Source organism: Alternaria triticimaculans, assembly GCF_023758025.1.
Source record: "Alternaria triticimaculans strain BMP 0046 chromosome Unknown scaffold_2, whole genome shotgun sequence".
In the NCBI taxonomy this organism is placed as follows: Eukaryota; Fungi; Ascomycota; class Dothideomycetes; order Pleosporales; family Pleosporaceae; genus Alternaria; species Alternaria triticimaculans.
The window spans coordinates 607,251-634,431 of NW_026055959.1; the positions used below are offsets into that span (position 1 = coordinate 607,251).

At 54.0% G+C, this 27,181-nt stretch overlaps 13 protein-coding genes across 13 annotated transcripts; 8 read left to right on the plus strand and 5 right to left on the minus strand.

The window, feature by feature from the left end:
- Positions 1-1,820: 1,820 nt before the first annotated feature.
- Positions 1,821-3,689, minus strand: J4E78_001888 (uncharacterized protein; the record flags this gene model as incomplete). The annotated part of the gene is made up of 1 exon (XM_049362541.1): positions 1,821-3,689. One exon carries the CDS (start codon positions 3,687-3,689, stop codon positions 1,821-1,823), a length of 1,869 nt encoding a protein of 622 aa, XP_049225133.1.
- A 503-nt stretch (positions 3,690-4,192) lies between these two features.
- On the minus strand, positions 4,193-5,086 carry J4E78_001889 (uncharacterized protein; the record flags this gene model as incomplete). Its single annotated transcript, XM_049362542.1, has 1 exon — positions 4,193-5,086. The coding sequence occupies one exon, from the start codon at positions 5,084-5,086 to the stop codon at positions 4,193-4,195; it is 894 nt and encodes a 297-aa protein (XP_049225134.1).
- Positions 5,087-5,494: 408 nt separating this feature from the next.
- J4E78_001890 (uncharacterized protein) lies at positions 5,495-9,816 on the plus strand (the record flags this gene model as incomplete). Its single annotated transcript, XM_049362543.1, is given in 6 exon segments — positions 5,495-7,190; positions 7,405-7,437; positions 7,486-9,287; positions 9,353-9,369; positions 9,386-9,745; positions 9,798-9,816. 6 exon segments carry the CDS (start codon positions 5,495-5,497, stop codon positions 9,814-9,816), a joined length of 3,927 nt encoding a protein of 1,308 aa, XP_049225135.1.
- Positions 9,817-10,003: 187 nt separating this feature from the next.
- Positions 10,004-10,832, plus strand: J4E78_001891 (uncharacterized protein; the record flags this gene model as incomplete). The annotated part of the gene is made up of 3 exons (XM_049362544.1): positions 10,004-10,012; positions 10,087-10,141; positions 10,273-10,832. 3 exons carry the CDS (start codon positions 10,004-10,006, stop codon positions 10,830-10,832), a joined length of 624 nt encoding a protein of 207 aa, XP_049225136.1.
- A 414-nt stretch (positions 10,833-11,246) lies between these two features.
- On the plus strand, positions 11,247-13,250 carry J4E78_001892 (uncharacterized protein; the record flags this gene model as incomplete). Its single annotated transcript, XM_049362545.1, has 1 exon — positions 11,247-13,250. One exon carries the CDS (start codon positions 11,247-11,249, stop codon positions 13,248-13,250), a length of 2,004 nt encoding a protein of 667 aa, XP_049225137.1.
- Positions 13,251-13,494: 244 nt separating this feature from the next.
- J4E78_001893 (uncharacterized protein) lies at positions 13,495-14,946 on the plus strand (the record flags this gene model as incomplete). Its single annotated transcript, XM_049362546.1, has 1 exon — positions 13,495-14,946. The coding sequence occupies one exon, from the start codon at positions 13,495-13,497 to the stop codon at positions 14,944-14,946; it is 1,452 nt and encodes a 483-aa protein (XP_049225138.1).
- A 1,297-nt stretch (positions 14,947-16,243) lies between these two features.
- J4E78_001894 (uncharacterized protein) lies at positions 16,244-17,923 on the plus strand (the record flags this gene model as incomplete). Its single annotated transcript, XM_049362547.1, has 3 exons — positions 16,244-16,630; positions 16,689-17,309; positions 17,360-17,923. The coding sequence occupies 3 exons, from the start codon at positions 16,244-16,246 to the stop codon at positions 17,921-17,923; spliced, it is 1,572 nt and encodes a 523-aa protein (XP_049225139.1).
- Positions 17,924-18,060: 137 nt separating this feature from the next.
- On the minus strand, positions 18,061-18,852 carry J4E78_001895 (uncharacterized protein; the record flags this gene model as incomplete). Its single annotated transcript, XM_049362548.1, has 1 exon — positions 18,061-18,852. One exon carries the CDS (start codon positions 18,850-18,852, stop codon positions 18,061-18,063), a length of 792 nt encoding a protein of 263 aa, XP_049225140.1.
- A 247-nt stretch (positions 18,853-19,099) lies between these two features.
- On the minus strand, positions 19,100-19,983 carry J4E78_001896 (uncharacterized protein; the record flags this gene model as incomplete). The annotated part of the gene is made up of 2 exons (XM_049362549.1): positions 19,100-19,599; positions 19,635-19,983. The coding sequence occupies 2 exons, from the start codon at positions 19,981-19,983 to the stop codon at positions 19,100-19,102; spliced, it is 849 nt and encodes a 282-aa protein (XP_049225141.1).
- A 222-nt stretch (positions 19,984-20,205) lies between these two features.
- Positions 20,206-20,988, plus strand: J4E78_001897 (uncharacterized protein; the record flags this gene model as incomplete). Its single annotated transcript, XM_049362550.1, has 2 exons — positions 20,206-20,297; positions 20,352-20,988. 2 exons carry the CDS (start codon positions 20,206-20,208, stop codon positions 20,986-20,988), a joined length of 729 nt encoding a protein of 242 aa, XP_049225142.1.
- A 2,206-nt stretch (positions 20,989-23,194) lies between these two features.
- J4E78_001898 (uncharacterized protein) lies at positions 23,195-24,543 on the plus strand (the record flags this gene model as incomplete). The annotated part of the gene is made up of 3 exons (XM_049362551.1): positions 23,195-23,230; positions 23,280-23,811; positions 23,870-24,543. The coding sequence occupies 3 exons, from the start codon at positions 23,195-23,197 to the stop codon at positions 24,541-24,543; spliced, it is 1,242 nt and encodes a 413-aa protein (XP_049225143.1).
- Positions 24,544-24,945: 402 nt separating this feature from the next.
- On the minus strand, positions 24,946-25,736 carry J4E78_001899 (uncharacterized protein; the record flags this gene model as incomplete). Its single annotated transcript, XM_049362552.1, has 2 exons — positions 24,946-25,388; positions 25,448-25,736. The coding sequence occupies 2 exons, from the start codon at positions 25,734-25,736 to the stop codon at positions 24,946-24,948; spliced, it is 732 nt and encodes a 243-aa protein (XP_049225144.1).
- A 265-nt stretch (positions 25,737-26,001) lies between these two features.
- Positions 26,002-27,180, plus strand: J4E78_001900 (uncharacterized protein; the record flags this gene model as incomplete). The annotated part of the gene is made up of 2 exons (XM_049362553.1): positions 26,002-26,356; positions 26,411-27,180. 2 exons carry the CDS (start codon positions 26,002-26,004, stop codon positions 27,178-27,180), a joined length of 1,125 nt encoding a protein of 374 aa, XP_049225145.1.
- Between the last annotated feature and the right edge of the window lies 1 nt (position 27,181).

Genomic DNA, 27,181 nt, shown 5'->3' on the forward strand with positions numbered 1-27,181 from the left:
TCAACGGATTCCAAAAGGGAACTGGCCTGATGAAGGTGCGCATGGCCACACATCGAGCAGCCACACTTCGGCGTTGGTCTCGCGTGCTCTTTCATCCGCGGACGAAGCGATGGATGACGGAGTAAGATTGGGTTGTAATTGGCAGAATTGAAGCGTGTACTATGCACATGCCAGTCTTCACAAGGCGTTACCATGAGCTTGAAAGACTCGGTACTGTTCGGATATCGCACCTGTCACGTTGCTTGCCAGATGCTCTTCCGGCTAACAGGTCCCACTGTCACGAGGATCTTATTCCACCGTCTTTTCACGAACGACGTACCGGCTAATCTCCATGGTGCACTCAACGTCCACCGATATTACTACCTCAGCCACGACGCCTCAACAGACTAGGCCGACAATGGCCTCAGGCGTGCTGTGCCACACCATATCGCCAATCCGCTATCAGTGTCACATAGCTGCTCAGCCTCCATGACGGCTTCCACACGCGAAAATTTACTTTCTGCGATTTTTGTTGACGCTATCGGTGGCTGGAGAACCGCTGCGAACTTGGAGCTATCACAGCTCACCGCCTGCTCGTACACTGTGTACGTATGTGTAAGACTTGAGTGGTACAGCCAATGCCATCGCTCCAGTGCTGAAGACTCCACCCTACTGAGAAGGGACCTCGCACTCGAAAATGATCGCACTGCTGCTGAAACGTATGGCTTGGCAGCGCTACACTTACCAACATGTGGGAAGCGAAGGGTACGGGGCGGAAGCGTCTCACTGTCTCTTTACTGTTCGGATACTTATTAAGGTAGTCAAATTCGGACAAACAGCCCATTGCAGTATCGACTCCATATTGCTGATGTCTCATAAGCAAGTCTATCCGACACTTCCATCGAAACTAAGCCACGTTTCTTCTCACGTCTCACAGGAACCATCTACGCGCCGTCCCGGGTTGCCTGGTCTGCCTGTAAGCAGAACGTATGCCACTACCAGGTTTCGGCCCCATCGCCACTGAGAACCAACCACAGCCTTGCACAGGAGCAACAAGCTTTGTTACATGGGTACGATAGCAGCTGAATGACTGGCTTAGGCCAAAAGTTAGGTATGAATAGATCAGGTTCCATCGCTGGAACCGAGCTTGGAGAAAGCTTTTTTTGAACGGTGTGTTGCAGTGATTTGCCAAGCATGGCGAGATTTCACCGAAGTAAAAGTCGAAATCATGGAAGGTAAGATCACAATCAAGTGCAATGCTTGCGAACGGCATGGACACGATCACATGCCACGTCCAGCGTAAGGTCTACATCTGAGCAACTTGAATAGGCCCCAGCCTACCACCTGTCTCACATTGAAACAAAGACTTAGGATTTTCTCGCTATCATGCCCACTCTAGGAGCTACCACAAGCGGCACGGCAGTACAACTCTACATCCTCGGTACCTCCGACCTCCTTCGATATCATGTTCCGCCAAGCCGAAGTCGGAGCCTGCCCGATGTCTCAGAATGTAGGCAACTATTCTTGCCACTAGCGTGGACCCATGGTCTTTCAATGGAGGTACTCACACTGGGCTATTGCCTGCCCCGTCGCGTTGGTATCCGGAAGCTTCTTCGCTCTAGTTGCACCGGATCATGTCGTGTTGCGTGAGACTGGAGTCGGGTTGGGTCCCGTACAAGACTTGGCTTCTCGATGCCTAGTAAGGCTCAAATAGACACGTTTTTCTGAGTATAGCTGGCGAGACTTGTGACTGAAAAGCCAACGATGAGAGGTATGTAGATATCTCATGTTCATTTCATACAATACAATGTGTGCAGTATAATACAAATGTGTTGTACCATCTAGTCCCCTCGCAACGCCTCAGCCATCCCAGGGAAACCCTTCGGCGGCTGCGCATGTCCCTGAGGCTTCGTGCTCTCCAGGAACTCACTGAACTGCTGGCCCTGCTCACTCTGCTCATCTAACTCCTTGATCCCACTCTTCTTAGCTCCACCGACCAAATTCCTGAAAGAAACCTTTTCCGCATACGGTCTTGCTGGCGGCTTCTCGTCGAATTCGCCTCTGCCAACAGCAACCTCCTGGCCAACGGATCGCTTCAGTTTGATCTGGATGCGCCCGTCGTTGGTGACGCTACCAAACTGGGGTTGCACCATAATCTTCCTGCCACCGGGCGTGTCCACATCAATTGTCTCGACGTCCTTGGCAGCCGCATAGTTCCTGGGAACAGTGTATGAAGTTGTGCCGCTGTGGTCATCGTTGGCTACGAAGCCGCCTACTCCCAGACGGGCGTAGAGCTCGTTCTTTGTGCCTGTGCGTCTGGCTTGCATGACACGAGCAGGTATCGGGGCAGGGTTCTCTTGGGGACCGAGGATGGGGTGATTGGCGAGGTATGACTTGTGACGAAGATAGCCGAGTCCGGCTGAAGGGTGGGTGGAGAGGGGCGCGGTTTCTTGGTCGAATTGGTACTGATCGACTTCGTTCTTGGCAGCGTCCGGATTGTATGCTGTGTGCTTGAATCTGATGGCTGGGAGCTTCAAGAAGGGAAGTATCAACTTGCTGACGAGCTTGCTGCTTAGTGGATCCTTTGCAGTCTCTTGCCTCAGCGCCTTGATACCAGCATCAATCTCAGGTTTTGTGATGTGACGCCAGGCCTTTTCTCGTTGCTCTTGCCAGACTTCAGCTTCTTGGGCGTCTATTGGTGCTAATTCGCCGGATCTGGAAGCGGCAAGACGACGAGTGTCGTATATCTTGTTCTTGACATACTCGACTAGGTAGTCATTGAACTCCTTCTTGCGGCCTGCAAGCTTTTTGGTAAGAAAAGAGATGAAGTCCTCGGCGCCCATACCAGGAAGCCAAGGTCCCTCGTGCTTCCATCGCCTGGTATTATGAACGACGGGATCCACGGGTGGCGGGGTAAAGGGTGTAAACTGCAATGATCCTGGAGTCTGCGGGGCTTCTAGTCGCTGCTTCAGAGCGTTCCTTGCATTCCTCTGCTCTTTCTGAAGGGCTACAAATTCTTCTAGCCAAGGCTTATCGTTTGATGACTTCCTGCTCGCTTCTTTCTGAAAGGATTTAAAGTCGGAAAGGTGAAGGCCCCATCCACGAGCCCTGAAACTCGCGAGCTTTTCTTCCCACCTCTTTCTCCAGGTGGCGTTGAAGTCGTCCCATTGAGCCTTGACTCGCTCCGAAGGCATGCTCTTCTTGAGAGCCTTTAGGTAAAGTCCAGCCTCATCCAGTCCGAGATCCGTGTCGTAACTCGTAGTATCATCCCGAACCTCAAAAGCTCCCGGCAGTAAGTCGTCGCTCACGCCGCGATTTCTCATCAACGACAGGCCCTTGATCATTGGCACACCCATTTCTTCCCACTTTTGTCTTGTCCGCACATGATCTGCCGCCGATTCGAAGTCCGTAACATGCTCGATAGTATCCAGCTGAGTAACCCTCAGTACTGGGTCGCTCACTTGTACCAGGTGACTCCTTGACGGAATCGGCCGCTTCAGACCCCAATCGCCACGTGCTAATGAGGACTTTGTCGTTGCAATCGCTTGGTGGGTCGGGTATGGCAGGGTCGCGGTGTCGGAGGACTTGGAGATGCCCGCGCCGTAAGTATCGCTCACGGGCGGTCGCGCAAGTGGGTTGGGCAGCGAGAAGAGGCGAGAATTCCGGAGGAGGTTGGAAGTAGGTGAGAGGGACTGGCGACTTAGAGCCATGTTGGCGATGCGACAGCCGCGTGTGGGCGATCAATGGCGGCTGAAGTGATGATTCCGATGTGCATATCGAAATGTCGAGTGGAGTTTGCGGCGGAGTGGCCCGTGCGAGACCTCCGCGGCTTCTGATGGGTTGCAGGCTGGGTCACATCACCACGTCAAGATGCACGAGACGGTGTTAAATGCACTTTCATGTTGATGTACTATTACGATGATAAATATCTACAGGAGCTATTCAAGATCTCATTCCCTCCATGCATACGTGATTCGTCCTCCGCCTCAGCGCACATGTCGCGAGCATTTCCAACATGCACACTCTTCTGGCGTATGCAATGTGCTGTCCGCCATCTTTCAGGTCAGGACTCACCTCTTCAACCAAAGGTTTTATCCGTATGGTCTTTGAAACGCATACCGCGCGCCGGGTGGTCTATACATATCATTGCAATCTTCTACGTATGCATGCCGGTGTATGAATGTCGTAATGCAATGACTGGTGTCATCCCCACTCATCCAGGCAAGTGTTTGTCCCAGTCCTGATCATCGTCTTCGTCGTCGTCCTTGTCTTTCCTGTTTATACGTGGAACGTGCCCTTCAATAGCCATGGTGTGGTCAGACGTTTGCGCAGGAAGCGACGGTGGCTGAGGCGGCGCGTTGCTGGAAGAGCGCTCGAGAATCTGGTCCTGGACGAGGTCGTTGTTTGCCTTGGTAAGGTGGCCCGGCTTCTCGCCTCGTTCGAGCGCGAGATCAGTCATGGCGTCTGCGCGGGCGGCCCAGGCTGCGTCTAGGTCTGCTTCGTCATCTGCGTCAGCAGTGGTCGCACTCTCCTGTTTGAGACGTAGCGGTAGGGCCTTTTCATGTTCGTCGGCATTGTCGACCATGAGCTCGATCTTGTCGCCGTACCCGCCGTGTCGCATCCACGCCGGCTCCTCGTTCAGCTGCACCTTGACGTAGAGTGCGCGTCTTGCGCAGTCGTCTGAGCACCACACCTCGAGCACCTTCCTGTCTACTATTTCAACACCGTGATCAGTGTCAACAAACTGCTTCCTCGCTGTGGATCGCGCCTTCTTCTTGGGGCGCGGGCACAGAGCGTATCCGCACTTGTCGGCAATGTTGCGCTCCTCGATGAGGGCGTCGTAGTCGGCGGGCTGAAAGGGAATTACTGCTTTCTGGAAGAAGTGAGCGTCGGAGGGCGAAGGTCGCTTAGCATCGGCGTCTGGCGAGGTGGGAAAGTCCATGAGGGTCATGACGGCCTCCAGCACCTCTGCCTCGACGCGCTTGCGGTCTTCAAGTACCGTCGCATGGTGGCGGGCAACTGCGAGGTGGCGCGCATTCACGGGTTTCCTGCCCGGGGGCGCGTTGGTAGAGACGGTCGCGTTCTTCAGGATGGACTTGGGCGGCATGGCGGGCCTGTGTTGGTGTTGGGATCGTCGTGGCTAGAGTGTGAAGTGGAACCTCGTTGGGCGTGCTTGGCGGAGCGTCGGGGACTTGGGCGGGGCTGTTTGAGCTTCGTCACCACACTTGTTCGCACGAGGCACCTGCAGCAGCCCTCATATCTCCCACTGCCCCTCGCCCAGAGCTGGATGGGTGCAAGCATTGAATGGTAGGCTGCCCCGTTGACCCGCGCGTCCCGCATTGCTGCCCAGGCTGACATGGGCGTCATCGCAGCTACACGTCCGAGACCCGCCGTGCACCTAGAGAGCTCCCACACATTCTTGCTGTAGCGCTGTCAGGCAGGGACCGCAGCTGTCACCCCCATTGCGTCTTCCGCCGCCGGACCACCTCTGCAGCCATCGACACACCCCGCCGCCATGTACAAAGTCAGGGGCGTCTTCGACTATGTGTCTAACCACGAAGACGACTTGGGCTTCAAGGTCGGCCAGATCATCTCCGTCACCGAGGAGGAGGGCGACGACTGGTACGTGGGCGAATACACCGACGACAGCGGCACCAAGCACGATGGCCTCTTCCCCAGGAACTTCGTCGAGCGCTACGAGCCAGAGCCGCCACCACGACCCAACCGAGCCTCGCGGCACAAGCCTTTAGAGCAGCCGCCTGCGCAGGAAGCCCCTCCCACGCCCCAAATACCGCAGCAGGAGCCAGAGCCAGTGCTGCCTCAAGAACCAGAGCCGCCAAAGCCCCAGGCCCCTCCCATTGAGGTGCCCAGCGCTGCCAAAACAACACCGCTGCCCATGTCACCCATGTCGCCTCGCTCTGCGTCGAGCGCAAAGGCTCCGGAAGCCCTGCCGCCGCAGTCGGAGTCGTCCAAGCCCGCTCCTCCAGCGAAGAAGGCTCCTCCACCTGTCGCACCCAAGAACAATGCCTTCCGGGACCGCATTGCTGCTTTCAACAAGCCCACTGATCCTCCGCCCAAACCCTTCAAGCCCTCTGGCGGCGCTCCTAGTTTCATCAAGAAGCCCTTTGTGGCTCCCCCGCCGAGCCGAAATGCCTACGTTCCTCCCACTCGAGAGGCTCCACCCGTCAAGACCTACCGTCGCGAAGAGGATCCTGAAATTGCGGAGCGTCAGGCGCAGACCCAGAACGATGCGGAGCGCGCGGGATTGGCCGCGCATGACAAGGCAAATGCGAACGAGGGCGAAGAAGAGCCACAGCCCAAGATTAGCCTGAAGGAACGCATCGCTCTGCTGCAGAAACAGCAGCAGGAGCAGGCAGAAAGGGCCGCGGCTATGCACAAGGAAAAGCCAAAGAGACCGCCTGTGGCCAAGAGGACTGAGTCCCAAGACGCACCCGCTGAAGACAGCGAGGACACTGGCCTCGAGCGCGTGACAAGTGGAGCTTCCAAGGGTCGTGCGTCCATGGACCAGAATCGCCCTCCGCGAACATCGCACGATATCCGCTCTCCAGACGCGCTCAACCGTGACCGCGATCTCCTCAGCGAGAACGACGCTGACCAATCAGCAGCTGGAGATACTGAAGATGCTGGAGGAGAATCCACAAGTGTCGAAGAGGACCAGGACCGACCAAAGAGCAGGCACCCGCCGCCGCCACCTCCCAGAGCACCCACTGCCCCAACGGAAGAGCCCAACGTTGGTGATGAGCAAGACGTGCCCGAAGAAGAGGAGGAGGAAGAGGAAGACGAGGAGACTGCCGAGCTGAGACGGAAGGAGGAGTTACGCGAGCGCATGAGGAGATTGGGCGGTGGCATTCCCGGCATGCCCGGTATGCCTGGTATGTTCGGAGGTGGTATGCCCATGGGCGGTGGTCTTCCACCGAAGAAGAAGAAATCGACCACCGAGAAAAGGCCCGAAGAGACTGAGGAGTACAGCATGCCTCAGCAACGAGTTCCTATGTTTGGTATGCCTGGTATGATGCCCGTCCGAAGCCCAGAACCTGAAGACCGCACGCTTTCCGTCGAGAAGGAGGATGAAACTCCGCACCCCATCACTGGCAATCACTCAGCGAGTGAAGTGCCAGACGTAGAGGAGGTCGCGTCTCAGCCAGCCCGGCCAACTACTGGCGATGGTCCTCCGCCTGTTCCAACAGACCGTAAGTTTATCATTCCTCGCAAACCAATCCGCGCTTTTGTACGCCATGCCCAAGGCCGCCTGCAGTCGCCATCTTCCGAGACCTTGTCAAAGACCTATGTCACCTATGACGGTCTGTCGGAATATGTGATGACTGTATGCGTGTCTAGTATGTGTGTGCACTTGGCTCTATCAATGATTCTTACGTCTGTTCGCATGGTTCTAATATCCTCTAGGACGTCCTGCTCCCCCTCCTGTACCATCGGCCTGTAAGTCACATCGGCTATCAGTAGATGAAAAATACTGACAGTACCTAGCTCGACCGGTACCGCCACCTCCTCCGCAGGTTCTCTCTCCTGGGCCCGGATCTGAGTCTGGTGATGAGATGACCGACACTGCCCCTACCCCGTCTGCCCCTTCCCAGCCATCCAATAGGCGGGCTTCGTATTTCGCTTCTGGCGAGCCAGCTCAGGATCTGGCAGAAAGACGCGTGCCTCCCATTCCGTCAGCGGGTCCTACATCGCCTACAATGAGCCGTCCGCCTCCGCCACCTCCACCAACGCAGGCACCTCCATCGCGCCATGAAGATCTTCCGATTCGCAAACTGGACCGTAACGAGGGCGAGACTGACTACGAAGGTGACTATGACACCGACATGGCGCCCGAGGCAACTCACAAGGACGCCTTGAAGTCACATGCTCGCGATTCCAGCGTAGAAGACAATACCTTGACGGACGAGCCAACTTCAGCACGCTCGCCCACTATTCCTCAGGGAATGCCGCCTCTGCCTCCTACTGCACCTCGTGCAGTTCCGCCTCCACCACCTCAACAGGGGCCCAGTCGGCCATCAACAGATGCCCCCCGTGGTGCACCGCCTCTCCCACCGGTACCACCACCGACTCGCAGCGCCCCTATGGACGATGACGATGAAGAATATGACCCTTTCAAGTACACTGGCCCACCCCTTCCGCAAGCCGCGGCGCCTCCAGCTCCTCGAGCAGTGCCACCGCCCCCACAAAGCCAGCCTCCTCCCCCGCAGAATCGCCCACCACCACCCATGCCACCATCGATGCCTCCTGTACCACATCGTCAAGCGGGTGAATCAGATGAAGAGGATGATTTGTACTCTTCCCCGCCGGCTCGGAAGTCTCACGATAGGCCACCGCCTCCACCACCTCAGGCTCCTCCACACCAGCATGCACCTCCGCCTCTTCCACCTCTACAAGCTCCGCCTCCTCCAGCTCAAGAAAGAATGGTCCCGCCGCCACCGCAGGAACGCCCAGTTTCTATGTTCTCGCCAGTCGCAACGGAGGCACCGCCTCGGATGCTGAACACTCGGAAGTCGCTTGATGCAGCCCAAATGCTGACGACTCGATCTTCCATGGATCAGCCTCGCCCGGCAACGAATCAAGGTTTCATTGCAAACGATATCGATTTGGGGATGTCGTCGCATTGGTGGACCCAGCCCAAGCTACTTCCCCCATCACTCCAAGCTCGCAAAGACGTCCTGGTAGACATGAAGGAGTCGCAATCAGGCAACACTGTGGAGAAACTCATCAAAGTTCTTTACCTTGACTACTCACAAACGATCATTTCCGCCCGCTTCGAGTCCACCAACGTCTCCGACGTGGATCTTGAACAGCGCAATGAGCCGCCGCCTCCAAGCCAGCGTCCTGATCAGCTGGAGAACGCGTACGAGCAGTTTGGTCGCACGATAGCCAAGACTATTGAGTCGAAGCAGAACACTGTCGTAGGCAATGGCACGCCACAGGGACTGATTGAGGAGCTGTTTAAGCCCTTCAATGACGCACTGCCCCCAATTTCAACTCGCTCCTACGGCGCGCTTGTGTACGCCAACCTAGCGAACGCGTCAACCCAAGTATATGATGAGATTCGCCCTGGTGACATCATCAGCTTCCGCAATGCAAAGTTCCAGGGTAAGACTGGGCCAATGCATGCTAAGTACGCGATGGATGTTGGGAAGCCGGATCACGTCGGTGTTGTTGTCGAGTGGGATGGGAGTAAGAAGAAGGTAAGGGCTTGGGAGCAGGGACGTGAGCACAAGAAGGTCAAGCCAGAGAGCTTTAAGATGGGAGATTTGAGATCAGGTGAAGTGAGGGTGTGGCGTGTAATGAGTAAGAGTTGGGTGGGCTGGAACTGATTGGTCGAGCTGCCCGTTTGTAGGTGAAGAGCGAGGAATTGTAATTAAACCTTTAGTCTTGCGCGTCTGTGTATCCTAGCTGGCACCCTCCAAAACTTTCCAACGTACTCACCATACCACACCCTGATACCTACATCACATCAAACACTTGCCAACATGCCCTTCACCTTCGACCCCGAGGTCGACTATGCACCCGCGCCCTCGCCGCCAACGTCCGCAGCCCACATGGGGCCATCTTGGAACGCCGTATGGCGTATCGCCATCTCCAACCCCGACAAGGTGGCCGCCTTGGCCGAGGCCAAGGGCATGATCAAGGAGAAGCTCCGGTGGGAGAGAGCGGTTGCGGCGGAGAAGAGGGAGAGGATGAGGGTGGGGGTTTCGGCCTGGAAGCTCGCCCGGGAGCTGGATGAGTGGAAGTAAGTCTTAATTGATCACCCATTGACGAGCTAAGCTGACATATCTTGACAGGCCGGTCTTCGGACAGTAGATCTGGGCGGGGTGGAGAGGAATTGGGGCCTTCGGGCAAAACATCTTGAGTTCCTGGCGGTGGCAGAGGTGGTGCGGTGCGGTTTGGGGGGATGGCGCCGCTGTGCGCCTTATAAATTTGCACGAATAGAACTCTTCTCCATCGATTATTTGAGATCTTGCAATATGCTGTGATGATGACATTGTAGATGTGCTTCGTATGGTGCTGCAGATGTTGTTTTGATTATTTTGGGTACCTCTGTAGCTGCCACTCTCCTACATCATCTCACAGACTCAATCGGCACGCAACCTCCTGGAGCAATACAGTACCCTCGCACGTTTCCCCGGTCAGTCGAATCATCACTGACTACCTCCAGGGTGCTCTGTCGTCGACGTCTTGAGACTGTGATGATCTAAGGTATCTTGCAAAGCTCTCCGCCCTTCACTAGCAAACAAAGGTTCCTAACATATTTTGCAGAACACAACCACCTTTGCAAAGTCCTCAACAATTCGAGTGACCCAGGAAAGCGCCGCTCATACCCCGTCGTCCACTTCCTCACCCCGCTCTTCGACACCAGTCTCCGTGAGCTGAGAAATCCTACTTGGACGTTCAATACCGCTCACACCATCGCCCTTCAGCTAAGCAAGACCGTCGCGCTGTTCCCAAAGCACGTGCCATACCTGCTGAAAGACCCGAAGCTACTCATGTTTGCGCGACTATTCCTCATGGGCGATGAGATCGCAGCGTCGTTGGAGACAGTCGGTATTGAAGTGGGAGATCACTGGCACGAGCATACGCGGGATGAGTTCTTATGGATATACTGCGGTGATTGGGAGAAGCGGCCGATTGACTGCGTTGAGCGCACGTACATGGCGACTCGTGATGAGGTTCGTTGGTATGTGGACAATGACGTTGATGAGGATGGGAATGCTGTCGTGGCAGCGTCGGCGGATGGGAGTGATGGCGAAGCCAGTGATGGACAGGATGGCGAGGATGAACAGGCTGAGGACGACGAGGATGTAGAACTGGAGGTCTGATAGGTATCGGTGTAGATTAATGCACATGTTGATTGGAGACGTTGAGCCTGAATAAGATGCAGAAGCAAATTCGTGTTTCAAGACAAAAGCTCGAGCGTTCCTATGGACGTTACTGCTGCATCTGAACTACCGGAACAGCGCCAGCCAAAAACGTGATCTTATGACATATGTTCGCAACTCCAGCACCCTAAGCACAGTGGAAACATCTGGGGCTTTCTGTCTATCTGCTAGATTGCTCATGACGTGACAACGAAGTTTGGCTACGCACAAAGAGTCTGGCAGATGTAGCAAACTGATCAAAGCATAAGACCAGCTTCAGTCATTCGGTTTCTTCACTTGCCACTTCAATATTCTCGCCCAGATACACAGTCTTTGTCAACGGTCAATCCCTTAATCCGACATATGAGCAACAACATGGACGGCAGCGAAGATAGACCTGACGAGATGTCCACGGGATCGAAGATACCTGCCAACACAAAAGTACTACCAAAGTCTAGCTTAAAAACACTCGTATATGGTAGGAACCCGTTAAGCAACGACGATGGCGACACTGAAATGGTCGAAGCGGTGGAAATGCCAGGAAGCATCGCAGGCGAACCGACAGCAGAGGCTCGTAAAAAGCAACGAAAGAGGAGAGCGGGGATTCCAAATCTGAGTGAAGATGATGACGAACATGAGGATTGGAATGACGATGGTAAGGTGGATCCGAGTAAGAGAAGGAGAAAGACCAAAGCTGCTAAACCCGCAACTTCCATCGCTACTGACGGAGAAGAGCAACAACACCCGCAGGCTCTCGAAGTTCCCCCTAAATTCGAGATAGCGTGGGCGGCGCTGGCCGACAAAGAGGAGAAGGACCCGAAGAGGCCCGACAAGACCATTATCATCGCGCGAAGGAAGAGATGGGAGAATGCTAACGTGGAGGTATTGATATGGAACGACTGCGAGCTTGAGTGGATGAGAAAGACCCATGCGACGAAGCTGTACAAGAACACTGTCGAGAGATTCGAGAAAGTCGAAGAGAATGATTGGATAGATGTGAACGTACCTGGCTGGAATCAAGTAAGGGTTCTCAAAAATGTCGTGCTGACAGACGGGCCGGAGAAGTTCATCACACGATTCAGCAACGAGGACTACGACCGTGTGCATCAGATGCTCATATACATATTGAATGAGGTCCTTCAGCCCAGCTCGTGGCTGGTGGAACCAGAGGAAGGTAGCTATCAGTATGCGACGGACGAGGACGAAGCGAAAGCTACGGCATCCATCTCCAAAAGTGCTCAAGAGCTCGTCGAGATAATCTGGAAGCCTTACATCGATGACAGCAACCCCGATGACAGCAACCCCGTCGACAGCGAGACCGATGAAAACCAGGTCGATGAGAACCAGCTCAACGAAGAGACCTATCAAAACTTGAGTGATGTAAATGTCATATGGACTTCTGCATCGAACAAGGTCGGAACGTCCAATGATGACAACGAAACAGCAACAACAACGGGACAAACATCCAAGATCAAGTTGACGAACATCTGGACTGTCTTCATCGAAGACTTCCATGTCTGGCAGAGAAAGCGAACTACTGGACCAGTCTTGTTAGTCAAGATTGTGCCGCCAACCATAGCGGAACGAAAAGAACTCGGTCGTCGTATCATCACCGACAGTCCCCATGTCGCCAGGCCAAGCTCATGGCCCTACCTGCTCGCCCTGGCCCTCCTCGCAGACGACGAAGCGGAGCAAGCGGAAGAGGAGGTGGGGCTGATCGCGCACGACGCTCGGTCTAGAAATACTATCCATACCTGCATGGAAGAGTATCAGGAACATGCGAAGCTGAGCTATTCCGAAGCAGTACACACCTTCTGGTTGCTTCAGCAATCCCTGCAGGACGAGCAGTTCGCCAGCGAGAGTAACGCAAAAAAGCCAGATGATGACGCTGCTCCGAGGCCTGAATCCGACCGCGAACAACGTAGCGATTCTGAACACGACGACAGTACAGACACCTCTGGAGATGAAGACGACGCTCCAGCCAACGAGAAGAGCGCCCGGCCATTGAAGGGTAGGAGACACGGTAAGCTGGCGAACGAACACGACGAGCATGTTGAAGCAGAAGATGCTGAAGACCAGTCAGGGAATGACGAGATTGAAGGAGATGGCACTGAAGCTAACCAAGATCTACCAGACCTAACTCATGCCCCTCAGCATCAGGGTGCCTCAGAGGAGAGAGAAGCGCTTGCGAAGTCAGGCCCTGATTCAAGAAAACCTGACATGTCAGCGGTGACTGATAACGAAGAGGGGGTAGTGGATGGAACATCTAGGCTTGGAAAACCGGGCAAGAGGGTATCCACTGCTGCGATCGGTGAGCAACCGCCAGCAAAGAAGTTGAAGCTTAAGAAGACTGTGGCGTTGGCCGATGACGAGAACTAGGTAGACAGGGCCAGCCTTGTGAAAATGTCTATAGCTTCAGCTGCCACACTCCATAGCTGTCAATTCATCTCTTAAGTTTGATATGGCCACTTGTAACATGTAGCAAGCTTGCAACAATCCACACTGGTGATGGTGACATGATTGCTGGTATAATAGGCGTTGGTATAAGAGGGCAGGTGTGCTATGGCTGTTATCAACGTCTCGTTACCTGCTTTGATCGCGCAATCATCATCCCAAACACAGCATGTCGAAAGATCAATCAAAGCCAACAACTGCTGCCGTGCAGAACGACGAACCGCAGCCTCAGGCTGAGACATCCACGATAGCAACCAGCGAGAGCACTGCTTACCCAACCTCAGACACGATCAAAATCCCGGACGATATGGCCGAGCTTTGGCTCCAGGAGGCACCCGACGATCTCCCAGGTCCAGTCATGAACGAGAAAATCATAGCTGTCAGGCGATTGGGCCTAAAGAGAAATTACCTTTACTTGCTAGAAGGGACGGAGAAGTGGTTCTGGCCTCAGCGTGTCGCCAAAGACGCGAAGGATACGTGGAAGAAGCAAAAGAATGTAGCATCCATGAAAGGCCAGAATCTGGATGTTCAGAACAGCCTGCATGCTTACGACTTGTTCCTGATTCGGGTCGATTCGGCAAAGGTGAATCCGCTGCACGCTGACCTCGGTGTCGTCGATCGGAACTGGACAGACATAAGAGAAGTTCGATACGTCACATCTCTTGCTAGCAAAGAACAGAACACCGAAGAAGAGAAGACTCCAGGCGCTGCTAAAGCTCAATCCTCTCAGACGAAAAAGAGCAAGAGCTCAGCATCTAGTGCGCCTCAAGAAGCGACATCGAACCCCTCCAGTGCTGTGCACATTAAGAGGTTGGAAAAGCGGATACTTGAGGCTATTTTGGTGCGAGCAGCAAGACGATCGAGCTGGTTGTCAGCCAAGCATGAGAAAGCGTACAGCTTTTACGAGAAGAATCACTATGATATGGCTCAAGGCCATGGCCTACAAACACCGTACATAGTACTTGACACAGTCGGTTTTGCCAGCACTTACCCGATGGAATACATCGGCATCCTGCTGCGCTTTGTGCAAGACATCGATCCACTCTCTCCTATCTCAGAACCAAGCAACGAGCATGAGCCATGGCACAGGGATTTCTGTCCATCGAAAGCACACGAACGACGACCTACGATAAACCCGACGAAAACGTTCCAAGTCCAGTGGAAACAACTGACGGACATGAGCGTTAAGAGTCTGCTCGACACCCCTCAGCAAGACCGGGAAGGAATCGTTTCACTGATAGTGTCTGAAGCACCACACACGCTGCACAACGACAGTTGGGTCTTGCTTCTCGTACTCACTATCGGGACAGAAGAGTACATCGAGTGCTGTCTCAAATCAGCCGATATCAAGGTTGAGAGCGGATGGTATGAGCGTTCTTACCAGAAGCTTCTTCATCAGCTTAAGAAGTCGTCCAAAGAGGAATTAACACTCGTAGAGGACTCTGATGTGTACGCAGCATGGAAAAGGCTGAAGCAAGGAATCCATCGGGGTGACGTGAATCCTGAGTGGCTCGAAGACGCCGACCAGTGGTCCGATGGAAACATCTCTGGCACGGAGATAGAACCGGGAACGAAGTCTACGGGGTCTCGATCTGTGGACAATGATCTCGATACTGCATAACTCATCGGACACTCATGGAAGCTAACCTAGTCTGGGCAAGAGAATCGAGGAGGACTGAGAGGGTAACGGAAGGAACCTTCTTGGCTGGTGGTATCAGAGGTGACGACAGCGTGACTGGGATGGACTCTCAAGATAAGGTCGACAGTAAGGATAGATAATGCAGTGGTGACCGAACTCCGTCTGGGTGACATGCCTGCTTCCTACTCGTCGCGTACAAGCTGAGGACTTGAACGAGAACTTCTGGGCCTGCGCGTTTATCCTTCTCATAAGCTCATTCGGCGGGCCGCGTATTGGCATTATCTATTCTCCTCGACGTTCTAAATCGTCGTCCAGCGTGCTGCTCTAGCATTGTCTTTGCCCCTGATACTCCACTTTGGTGTGCCAGCGTTTGTGAAGCTAGACTGGTATGCGAAAAGACGAAGGACGACCGAGATACTGAGTGTTCTGGGGCGAGGAAGGCGCGTTCGGGATGTCGCAACAGTACGGTGATATCGCGGTAGGCGTGCGTGGGGCTGATGGGCAGGCACGCAATCGCTCGCAGTATCATCCTCGGTGAACGCTTCCATGAGTGCGCCGCGCCCCTCGCGTGGTAGTAGGAAAAGACCTGAAGGAAGTTGAGTAGAAGAGGCTCAATGTGCAGAGAGTAAAAGGCTGCTGGATGTGAACATCTAGTATCAAACGCGGACCGTCATCTTCAAATTTTGGCGCGACACCGTACTGCCAGAGCCCCTGATGTGCGAGGCGTCGTTGTGACCTACGGGCTCGCGTCGAATTGATGCCGAGAACGCGAGCGCGATATGCGCTATGTGCGAGAAAACAAAGAAATAAGGGCGTGGCAACAGGTCGCGTTGTACAGAAGGGCTGACTGAGATGAGGTCGGATGAGAGTTGGTGGGTCGCCCGGAAAAGTAGCCGCATCCATGGCTCGCGCTTGTCGGCTTCAGGCAAAGTGCCAACATCATCCCCAACAAATCGATGACGCAGCATCTCCCCTTTCTCCTCGCCATCCTTCCTGCGCGTGAAGGCGCGTTCAGACAATCCAGCTGCGGAGCCTCACCATGGCGCGACATGACCAGACCGTCAGTAAAACGCCAAGTCGCCCTTCGCGTCGATGGCCCGGCGCTGAAGGTGGGTCAAGGGGCGGCTGCAGAGGGTCGCTGCTTCCTTATCGTTAAATCCGCCCAAACCCCGGGAATAATGACATATCCACAAGCCCGACATGTAGAATCCTACAAATACTTCATTCCCCGTCGCCGTAGCCAAGCCTGTGTATCACCGACCTCAAAGCTTCTTCCAGCATGACGACAAATCACAGCACAGACCCCCGGTCTACACCACCCTCGACACAGCCTCGGACGTCCCCAGAGCAGACACTGGATGTAACAGAGGACAATTCCAGAAAGAGCGAAGAAGACGTCTTGCATGGCCTGGAGAAAGGTTTAGACAGCACTACGCCACCAGAACAAACAGATCGCTTTTTCGTGGAGTTCGATGGACCCAAAGACCCCGGCAACCCGAAGAACTGGACGCCCAAACGAAGATGGTGTATCACAGTTTCCATGGGCCTCATGGTCTTCACAGTCACATTCGCTAGTTCTATATTCAGTGTCAACATCGGGATTGTCCAGGAGAAGTTCGATGTCGAAAAGGTCACAGCTACTCTTGGTGTAGCGTTGTTTGTCCTGGTACGTGGAGCCCCCACCCGACGGCCATGGGCGCAGTATCTAATACAAAAGTTCATAGGGATTCGTATTTGGACCGATTGCCTTCGGGCCAATGTCAGAGGTTCTAGGTCGCAAGACTCCCCTTATGTTCGGCTTCGCACTCTTCGCTATCTTCCAGATCCCAGTTGCTCTTGCCCACAATATAACGACGATATGCGTAGGCCGCTTTCTTGGCGGCCTCTTCGCCTCTGCACCCCTCGCAGTCGTGGGTGGAGCTCTTGCAGACTTGTGGGATCCTATCCCCAGGTCGTATGCTATCTGTGTTTTTGCCGCTGGTGGATTCGCTGGTCCAGTAGCAGGACCCATTGCTGGTGGCTTCATCGCCGAGTCGCATCTTGGCTGGCGCTGGACATCCTGGATCACTCTCATCATGGCCGGCCTGTTCGGCGTTATTGGCTTCCTCGTCATACCAGAGACTTCTGCAGCCAGGATTCTGCAGTTGCGAGCTGCAAAGTTACGAAAGGACACGGGCAACAACGAATATCACGCTGCGGCAGACGAGAACAAGTTGACTCTCGACAAAGTGCTGAACGTTTACCTCTTACGGCCATTCATCATGTTCTTCCAGGAACCCATCTTGGCGCTGGTGACAGCTTACATGAGCTTCTTGTACGGCATTGTCTATCTGCTTTTCGAAGCTGTGAGTCTTCATCCATGCCTTTCTTGCTACGAGGGTCTGACAATCGATAGTTTCCCGTGTCATTCTATGAGCAACGTGGCTGGTCTCTAGGGGTCTCTCAGCTCCCGTTCGGCGCCTTTATAGTTGGCATTCTGATGGGCGCTGGCTGTATTGCTTACAGTTCAGCGACTGGATTTACGCGCGCATTTCATAAACACGGCAAGGTCATCCCGGAGGAACGCCTGCCGCCCATGATACTCGGAGCCATCGCACTTCCTGTCGGTCTATTCTGGTTTGCCTGGACTAGCAATCCAAACATCTCTTGGGTACCACAGGTGCTCTCCGTCGCCCTTCTCGGATTTGGTTGCATGGTGCCTTTCTGGCAGGGAATGAGCTACCTCATCGACTGCTATGGCTTCTATTCCAACAGCGCCATCGCGGTCAACACCTTCATCCGCTCGTTCGCGGGCGCTTTCTTTCCTCTGTTTACACATGCAATGTACACCAAACTCGGTGTACCATGGGCGACGAGCCTTCTGGCGTTCATCTGTGTGTTGTTTCTCCCTGTACCCATTCTGTTCTACATCTTCGGGGCAAGGATCAGAACGAAGAGCAAGTGGGCGCCAACGGCGTAACGCGGTAGGGGCTCTGCCTTCTTGGCTTGTATAGTTCAGGTATTGTGCATATGCATATTCTTTCAGTGATTTCTCATTGTTTTCGAAGTTGAATGTCTATCTATTCCTCTCGGTCCTCATCTCAGTTCTTGCTTTGATCAGACATCGAATGTCTTTACGAGAAGGTCTGCAAACTTTGCTCGGGCCAGCTCGTCGACGTACTCGATACGCTCATCCTTCTCTCGTCTCCTCAACTCCATCCAGTCCAGCTCTTGGAACAACTCTCTCAGCCTCCAGAAGATAGTAGCCCAGTAACCCTCTGCTACATCCACAGAGTACTCGCATACCTCCTGCTTCGCTTCGCTCGAAACGAAATGCCAGCCATTGTCCCCCTTGGTAGTGTCTAGGCGTTTGGCGCACCACTGTGTCCATGTTTGGAGCCAAGTCGACTGCGCCCAACGAAATTGCCTCAGGGTACCGTCCATGACCACCATCTGGCCGTCTTCTGTCGTAACTCGCAGGACCGAGTGCATTAGCACCGCGACGGGCCTATGCCTCAGACTGCGCCAAGATGTCATGAAGTTGACCCTCGGCCAACATCTCAACCATTCTGCGCGCCCACGGAACAATTCCCCGACCTTCTTATCCACCTCCTCCTCGAGGACCATGCAGAACCAATCACACATGTTTTGCCGCGCGAGTGCTTCGTTGAGCCCCGGCGGCAGGAAGGAGAAGCGTTCAAGCTTTTTGGGCGGGTCGGTCTTCAGGTCTTCGGTCGACCAGACTTGCCACACTTTGAATGGCACGGAGTTGGCTCTGTACGCCCGTGCGTATGCGGCTGAGGCTCGTGGGGCGGCGTCAGCGGCGGCGTCGAAACAACGTAGGTAAACGTGCAGGACCTCTTCCAGGGACAGAGGTGGTGCGGTGGTGGTGGGATTGACCGGTGTCATGATGGAGATGTGAGCAGGAGGACGGCTTCTGCTCGAGTGTTTCGGTGTCCTGGAGGCAGTGAGGGTACGGAGGAGCAGCCACAATTTGTCCTTGGATATTAGCGCCAAAGGTACGTCGGTGCATCCCTGTCAGTTCTGGAGCACCTTCACTGACGATTTACGATTACCAAGATGCACGGGAAGTTTACTGTATTATGTACTGTGCCCAAGTTGTCGGCGGATCGAGGACAATGTAAGGAAGGCTTGTCTAATCCAACTGCGCTTCCTCGAATGCCCCCTCAAACTTGGCCATGCTCAAGGAACGGATACGTTCCTCCACATCGTCGTCCGACAGCCCACGGAGAGATGCCCAGTTCAGCTCCTGGAATATCTGCTCCATACGCCTGCGCGCGACTACCCAGTATCCGACCGCCCAATATCCGTGGCTGCAATCCTTTCCCTCAAGCCTCTCGCACTTGGCGACCTCCCCCTGTTCGTCCGTCGTCCAAATGTCCCTCGGGTCCGAGTACTTGGGATCCAAAAAGTTTGCAACAAGCTCCTCTCGTGCCATGAACCAATGTGTCTTCCAGTCTCGTCCATATTGATCGGCAGTGCCATCGAAGACATAGTTCCCATCGTTACCATCGGATATCAATAGACAAGAGTGGGATATCAATTCATCCATCTCTGCCCAATCTGTGAGTATGCGGAAATGCGGTTTGGCTATGAAATTGATCCAAGTAACCGTGTGGCCGATGCCGAGAAGCTCTGCTCGCTGTCAGTCGCTGTTCAAGCGCGCATACTGTCCAACGGGCCTTGTTCCTTACCACAGAGTTGCCGGGTTACGAAAGGCTTCATCATGATGCAAAATGTCTCGCAATAGTGCTTGAAGATCACTGCGCGATATTCACTGCCCGGGCTCAGTCGTGTTGGATCCGGGCTCCCAAATTCCGATCGATCGTAGTCGAAGAGCGCTTCCGGAACGCCGGGTCGTGACGTTCGGTTTAGCCATGATATCCTGATTCCGAAGACATGGCAGCCAAATAGCGCCTCTTGGAATATGATAAGATGCACGAGAAGGATCTTGCGAAGAGAAAGGGCTGGAAGGGTAGCTGCGACGCGCACGCCGGCTTGAGGAGACTCAGTGGCCATGATTTTGGGGGGAAAGTATCGGATTGGTAGCAGAAGATGGAGAGGATAGTGAGAGTTGCCTTCACATCTGCTCCCGGTGTGGGCGTCCAAGTGCCACAACTAGCGCGCAAACGGGGACGCGCATAGTCCCAGAGTAGCCTGTCTACTTACAACTTTGACCAGACTTTCGGACTGACCCGCCATCTTTTAAAAGTCCAGTCAAGTCCTTTTCCCACAAACAACATGGCGGCCATCGTCACCCAGAAGCAGGTCTTGGAGACAATACTGACTGACTGCGCCAACCACTACGGCGGAGACCCAATGGCGAAGCTCAAGTCAGTTCACCAGAAGCTCAAATCATCAATGAACTAGCTAACACACAGATCTAGGTCTCTTCCAGAGAACTACTACACGAAGACGAAGACATTGGCGGCGGATAAAGAATGGCCCACCGCTCTTGCAGCCATCGAGGAGGCATGTCGGATCAAGCCAAAGGGCCAGCATCCACTCTGTCGCGTCCGCATCAGAGCATCTCCCCACACTAAGAAGGGCAGCGGAACCCATGTCTCGAGCGTGGCCGCCTGCATGCACGACTATCCCTTCAACGAAGCCAACAAGGCTGACGCGAGCGCCGACGCGGACATGCTTTTGACCGGGCCCGCCACGGAGATCTCGTTCAGGTACTTCTACTTGCACCGCTGGATGCTCATCAACGCGCCACATCTGTTCGAAGACGACAGCCCCCTTCTCCTCCTTGCCCTGGTCTTCCAGAAGGCAGGCACTGTGGAGACGCTCCTGGCCGTTGCTGGCGCCAAGGTCACCGAGAAGGAAATGGACGATACGATAGCGCGCAGCATGGGACTGTACCAGCAGAGGTCTGGAATACTTGGATGGGCTCAGGTGTTCGAAGATCTTCGTGAGGCCATGAGGGGCAGGTGGCACTCCAACAGCGTGGCAGACTACAAGGGCTATGGCAAGCCTGGCTCATACATGCATGCCGCCCGCCAGAAGAAGACTCTGGTATGAAGGTCTAGGGAGGCCATGTTGGTACGCGAATTGTCGTGGTCTGGAAACAACGAATTGACAAGATGCAGGCTCCTCATCCCTTTTGACTGAAGGTCCACCGCGCGGACAACATGACTGCTATACCTCTTGCTCGGCCATCGTCTTCATCTATCTCTCATGGCTCGTCTTCGTCGTCGCTCAGTCTTTTGTTCTCTACTCACGCCTCGGCCTCGTGTGGAGAAACACGAAGAAAGATCGCTACATTCTCTACATGATCACTACTAACTCGGTCATCTTTGGCCGAGAGCCACGCCTACCTTCCGATCGCGACTTCCCATAACTCCCTCATCGACGCGAAGGATATGGAACGATAGCCAGGGCGACACTTCGAAGGAAGCCAAGTAGGAATGAGGCCGGCGCGTAGGGCAAGGGGCAGTTAGACCAGCGCAAGGAGATCAGCCTGCGCGCTATCTCCGGTAGTAAAAGTGGCAGTATACAATCGCTCAGCAGATCAATACAGCACGGTACATATCATGATGTCTCCTCCAAGCTCGACATGATGATTGACGACGTGAATGTTAAACAACGTCACCAGCATCAAGCTGCGCGACAGGCTGGCAGACTGAGCATTTTTCTAGATGCCGTGAGACCACTGGGTCAGATCTGCCGGAAAATTGGCACGGATATAAATCGTGTTTGTGATTTCAACATGCCGCAAGGACAGAGATTGCACATGGCACCCGGCTTTATGGAGTGACGTGATGTGAACATCAAGGCTGGCGCATAAACTCGTGGAGCTGACCAGACCATATTACGGCACCTGGAGCATATACTGTAGACGCGGAGATCGCTCAGAGCATGCTTAAGCGCGGGAGAGGCTCATTGATGAAGTCAAGGCTATCGTCAGGTCAAAAAGCGCTGACAAGCTGGAAGCCATCCTCAGTGACGCGTGAAACACCAGTAGCCGGTGTCACGACTATCGCAGCCTCATCAAAACAAGCGACGGGGCTTACCAAGCGAGTGGGGGACTCAGAAGGGGCACGAGCTCAATGTTTGTGCCCGCTCTGGCCAGTCCTTCACCCCCACGAGACTGGCAATGAAATCTTCTGCCCCACTATACCCGCAGATATCACTTGACCATATAATACATCTAATGGATCTATATTTCACCATCCGGGGCAAGGATGTGTACTTTGTACCGTAGTTAGGCCCACCATCACTAGGATGGTGCAGGTAGATAGTTGCTTCTTCCGTTTGCCTACAAGACTTCCGCTAACATATCCAGGTCTTCCACACGACAGTGTCCAGGCACTATAAAGTTATGAATACAGGTTTTTTTGCTAATTCGATTCACTGGAGTAGCAAACTGGTTGAGACAAACTGTTCTTTTTGGTTCTGTCTTTTCCCTGACAAAGTGCGGCGGGGGTGCGGAGATTGGCTAGGTGACAGTGCGGAGAATGACGCGTTCCCCATCACAACATTGGCTAGATCTGCTCGTATAACGACCAGGAGAGCTTCTGCACGTTCTATTGTGGCTTGCAGGCAGTCTCATAGTGTTTGTCTAAGTGTTATACCAAGGTTTTTGCTCGGTGACACCATCTCCCGAAGTTGCACTTCACTGCCTTTGCTGCGCATCACTCCGCGTCTGCTCAGTCAGAACGCTTACGAGATGCCTTCTACTCTATTCTTACAACGTTATCTGGGGCCTGCAGCATCTCCCCTACATTCATCCATCCTGCTGCTGTAAAACGCCGACAAAGAGCTCCCAGGTGTTCGCTGGCGATAGTAGTCGACATTAACCAGATGTGATCGCGACGAGCGCATTGTGTCTTTTCAGCGTCGACTTTTGCTTCATGCAGATTCCTAGAATGCAGACTATCTGCTCCAGCATTGCTAGCTTTGTGACGCGACGTAGCAAAGCGGACATCTTGCAACTCCCGCCCTGACCTGCCTTCCCTTTTGGGCTCGCATAATGATTCCCTTCAATGAGACTTGTTTGAGAAGTATGAGAGCATAGTATTAGTACTGCGAGCCGAGAAGAGTGTTGGCTGTCAGCACTGTCTCCTTCTGCGCATACACGAAGGCAGGCACGGAGCAACGTAAAGATATGAATGTAGGTAGCGCTGTATTTGCGCTCCTGGACTGCACTATCATGTAACTGTTGAGCTGGCGATGCTCTTTGATAGCGCTTTTGACCTCCTCAAAGCCTGCACGTTCGACTATTCAGATGAACGCTTACGGCGCCCCTGAAGTGACTCCTGACGTGAGATCTCTATTCATGTGCTATTAATCTTGGATTAAGATGCAATTAGGCTAGGGCAGAGACAGTCGTTGGTGCGTTTGTCAGTCCGGCGGAGGAGTATCGGGGGGCTAGCGCGAGACCAAAACACCAGCCTCAATATCTCTGCTTCACCACTGACGAGCGCCGCCCACCCCGCCCTCACCCCGTCTCCAGAATTACTCTCTATCCGGAGCACTCCATCTCCAAAGGCCTCCTCATCAATACCTTCCCCGTCGTACCCGCACACGACAAGCAAATCCAAGCCAACATGGACATCCAGCAAGCGCGGCAGCCAGACCCGAGCTTCGCTCGTACAACAGCGCTCATGGTCAGCATATTCTCCATGACCACAGAAGCGGTCGATCAGCGCAAGCTTCTGAGCGCGAGGGAAGTGGGCGGTCAGCTACATCTGCGCTTCCGCCTCAAATGGGATATCAGTCCCGGAATTCTCGCTCGAGAGCGAAGGTCCGTGACAGACGAGAGCTTCAAAGCATTCAAGTCGCACAACTACTGCGTCTTTGCGTGCAAGCTCCTAGCGGGTCTTTTGGCTTGGCTAGTCGAGGGTGAGTAGTATTTCGATTGTTTACAAGAGATTCTCACCACTAACAAACTATGACGCAGAACTACGCCTTCCAATCGATGTCGAAGAGGTGGAGATACACGGGGTTTACGAGATCAAACCCGTCGTCTGTATCGAGAGCTCGACCGGCAGGAGAAGGCGGATCGCCCAAAAACACACGGTGTTCAAAATCACCTCCCCCAACGATCACGGAGAGGGCGTCTACATCGACCCGTCAGCGCCCCAGTACCTACGACCCGCGGGCGTATACCCCGTCAGGGGATACCCTGCATACCCGGACGAGGAAGTGAGAGTGCCGATAGAGTTCTTCTCTTTGGGATACAATTACTCCCGACACCTCAACAGCGTTCACGAGAACGAAGCCAGTTCGTTACGTTCCCGCACCCTGCGCATAGAATTCCGAACCGAAGCGATCGTGCGAACGGTCAACAATCGGGTATATCAGAAGATGACTGGCTGCGCATGGAAAGACGTCATCAGGAGCGGCAATGATGACAAGTGGGGTGCTCTGGAGCATGATATCCTGAGCTCCGTCAAGACGGATCTCGACGTCCTGGCGAGCTACCTCGACAACAAGTACATCCCGGGCAATCTCGACAGGAACACACACTGGAAAGCCCTGGCTAAATCCTGCATGGGTACCGGTCATGCGAAGGTCATGGAGTCTTTGGAGCGAGCGTCGGGACTCGAGGTGACGAGGCATCAAATTTCTTAGGTAGCTTCTTTGCGCGCGGGCAAAGACCAATTAAATCATTACACCGCAACTCATTGACCCGTGCTTACATCCACCATTGATGAGCTCTACAAGCTCATCTGAGTCCAAGTATCCTGCAAATTATTTTGCTTGATCCCAGCTACGCAATGTTGGGATGTCTCTCTGGTTGACTTTCAGCCTTGGCGTACCCGACGATTGAACATATGCACGCCCGAAACAGCTGTTCTCGTATACTATTCACGCAGTACACTGATATCATGTAGATGGAACAGCTTCTGAGGCTGACAATGAGCCTCCACAGCATGAAACCTGGCATGTATTGTCCTCTGCAGAGTACAGATTGCCTACGTACAAGCCGGCAAGCAACTGATAGGACAGCTAGCCAAGGACTATGTGTCTTCTCTATCCCCAACAAGCTTGAGCAGCATCCCGGGCCCTTTGCGTCGCTTCCCCACGTACGTAGTCTTCTCGATCGCTAGTCGCCATGCCTTCCAGCATCGCCCAGTCGAAGCTCTGCAGCATCTCGCGCAAGCTGATCCCGATTTTGTGCCAATATCCCTGGCAAAACTCTTTGTGGTCTTCCATACTCATATCTCTGTGATACAAGTCGAGTTTGTATTGCCCATCACGGGTGTAATCATGCCAAAACTTGTCGCCGTTTATAATCGCGTTTGTTACTGGCCACCCCAATTGCTCTGCTGTGCCATCGAAGATGATCTCGGATTCGTCTTGCTTGCGGATGAGAAGGACCGAATGGGGCATCGAGGTCTTTTCGTTGCGGATGTGGAGGACTTGGGTCGGCCTTGGATTCTCGATTACAGCATACTCGACGTCGGCGTCGTATGCTGTAGGGATAATGTTAATTACTGGGGCCCGGCGAGGAAGCTACGATCAGGGAGTTTACAATGTAGTCGCGTCTCGACCGCCTCGTAGAAGATCGTGCAAAAGGTGTCGCACAGGTTCAGCTTCTTGTAAGAGATCTTGAGCGCTTCTGAGGTCCCTACGGGCACTTGGCCGTGGCTTTGGCGATCGCGTGTCACCAGTATATGGTCGTCGCCAAGATTGCTGGCGCCAAAGGAAGTGACAGAGAATGGGCGAAATGCGGCCACGGCGGCGTTGAATGCGATGAGGAAGAGTTCGAGACTCTCTTCGATCGTGAGTCCGGCTGTTGAAGGTGCGCTGGAAGAGGACATCGTCGGCGTTGTTCAGGGATTGGTTCTGTGCGGACAAGTCGTCGGCGGTGACAGTGACAGGAGTGATAAAGTGAGACAGTTGGACCCTTCTTTTCGCTCCGCTCGTGCACCGTCTCCTCTGAACGACATTTTGGACACAAACCCCGCTATTCCCTTCCCAGATCGCGCGATATCTCTCACCTCCGTGACACCCATAACACATTCCGGCCGCCGTCAATCTATGCGCTCTCGCACGCTCGAAACCTACTCCAAACCGCAAGCCACAATGGCAGACCATCCAGGGGTTCCTGTCTGCTTCGAAGATGGCGGATACCGCAGCGTCCGCACTCACGTCCAGGAGAGGGCGGAGCGGGATCTGTATCGCGTCGACCGCATCGTCAACCGCCTGTTTCTCGAATTCGGCGACGCGACGAACCGCTTGTCGGTCATGTATGAGGTTGCCGACGAGAGCGGAAGTTCACTCTGGATAGGAGTGCGCAATGTCGAAGGCCATCCAGGCGAGGTATCAGTACTGGAGAACCAATCCTTTCCCCTCAAGGCAAGGCATGCCTATCTGTCACACAACAAGTGTGTCCTTGTTCTGAAGGCCTTCGCCCCGACAGTGGCTTTCTTCACCGAAGGTTTGTGTCCGCCATTACATTCAGCGAGACCCAAACTAAGGCTAACGTCTTCAGGTCTTACCACCTCGATAGAAGTACACGAAGCCCACGTCGACAACGTCCAGTCCGACCAAGAGGTAGAGGTCACCTACTGGCAGGAGGAAGGCTCGGAAACGGCTACGCTCACACTACCCGTCGCCGCTTGGCACTCCATGTTCAGGATCACACCGACCGACGAACACAACCTCTGTCGCCCAGAGAAGCCCGCCCGGTTGAACGGTACCGGAACGTACCTTGACCCCACAGCAGCTCAGTACGGTCGTGACCAGAGGCTTAGGGACGCAGGTGTCTATCATGCCCTTAGCCCGGAATCCAAGACACTATCCTTTACGAGCCTTGGCTACCATTACTACGAATGTCAATTGGAGGAGGAGAAGGATGTTGGACGTACACCAATTCGCGCTCTAGAAATGGAGGCATACATTCGGACATTGGACAACGCTATACACAAGGTTGTCGAGGATGTCGGTGGCCGCGCAGAGCTCTTCGACATGTCGCCTACAGACTTTGAAGCCATGTTGGAGTTAATGGCCACTCAAGCTCGGTCAGATCTTCTCGATGTTGCTGAGCAGCTATATTTGCTCGACTATACTCGAACTCAAGACATAGAAGAGGGAAGCTCTGGAGATATCAACAGGTATCAGGCGGTGGCTGATGCTTGCATGGGCACAGGCCACAGGAGGTTCCTGCGAGCCTTGAGAGATCGAGTTCCTCGTTCGTGGAAGTGTGAGGACGACTTCTCAGATTGTGTTGGCGTGGTCGAAGGCAAGGACAGCGAAGGATGAC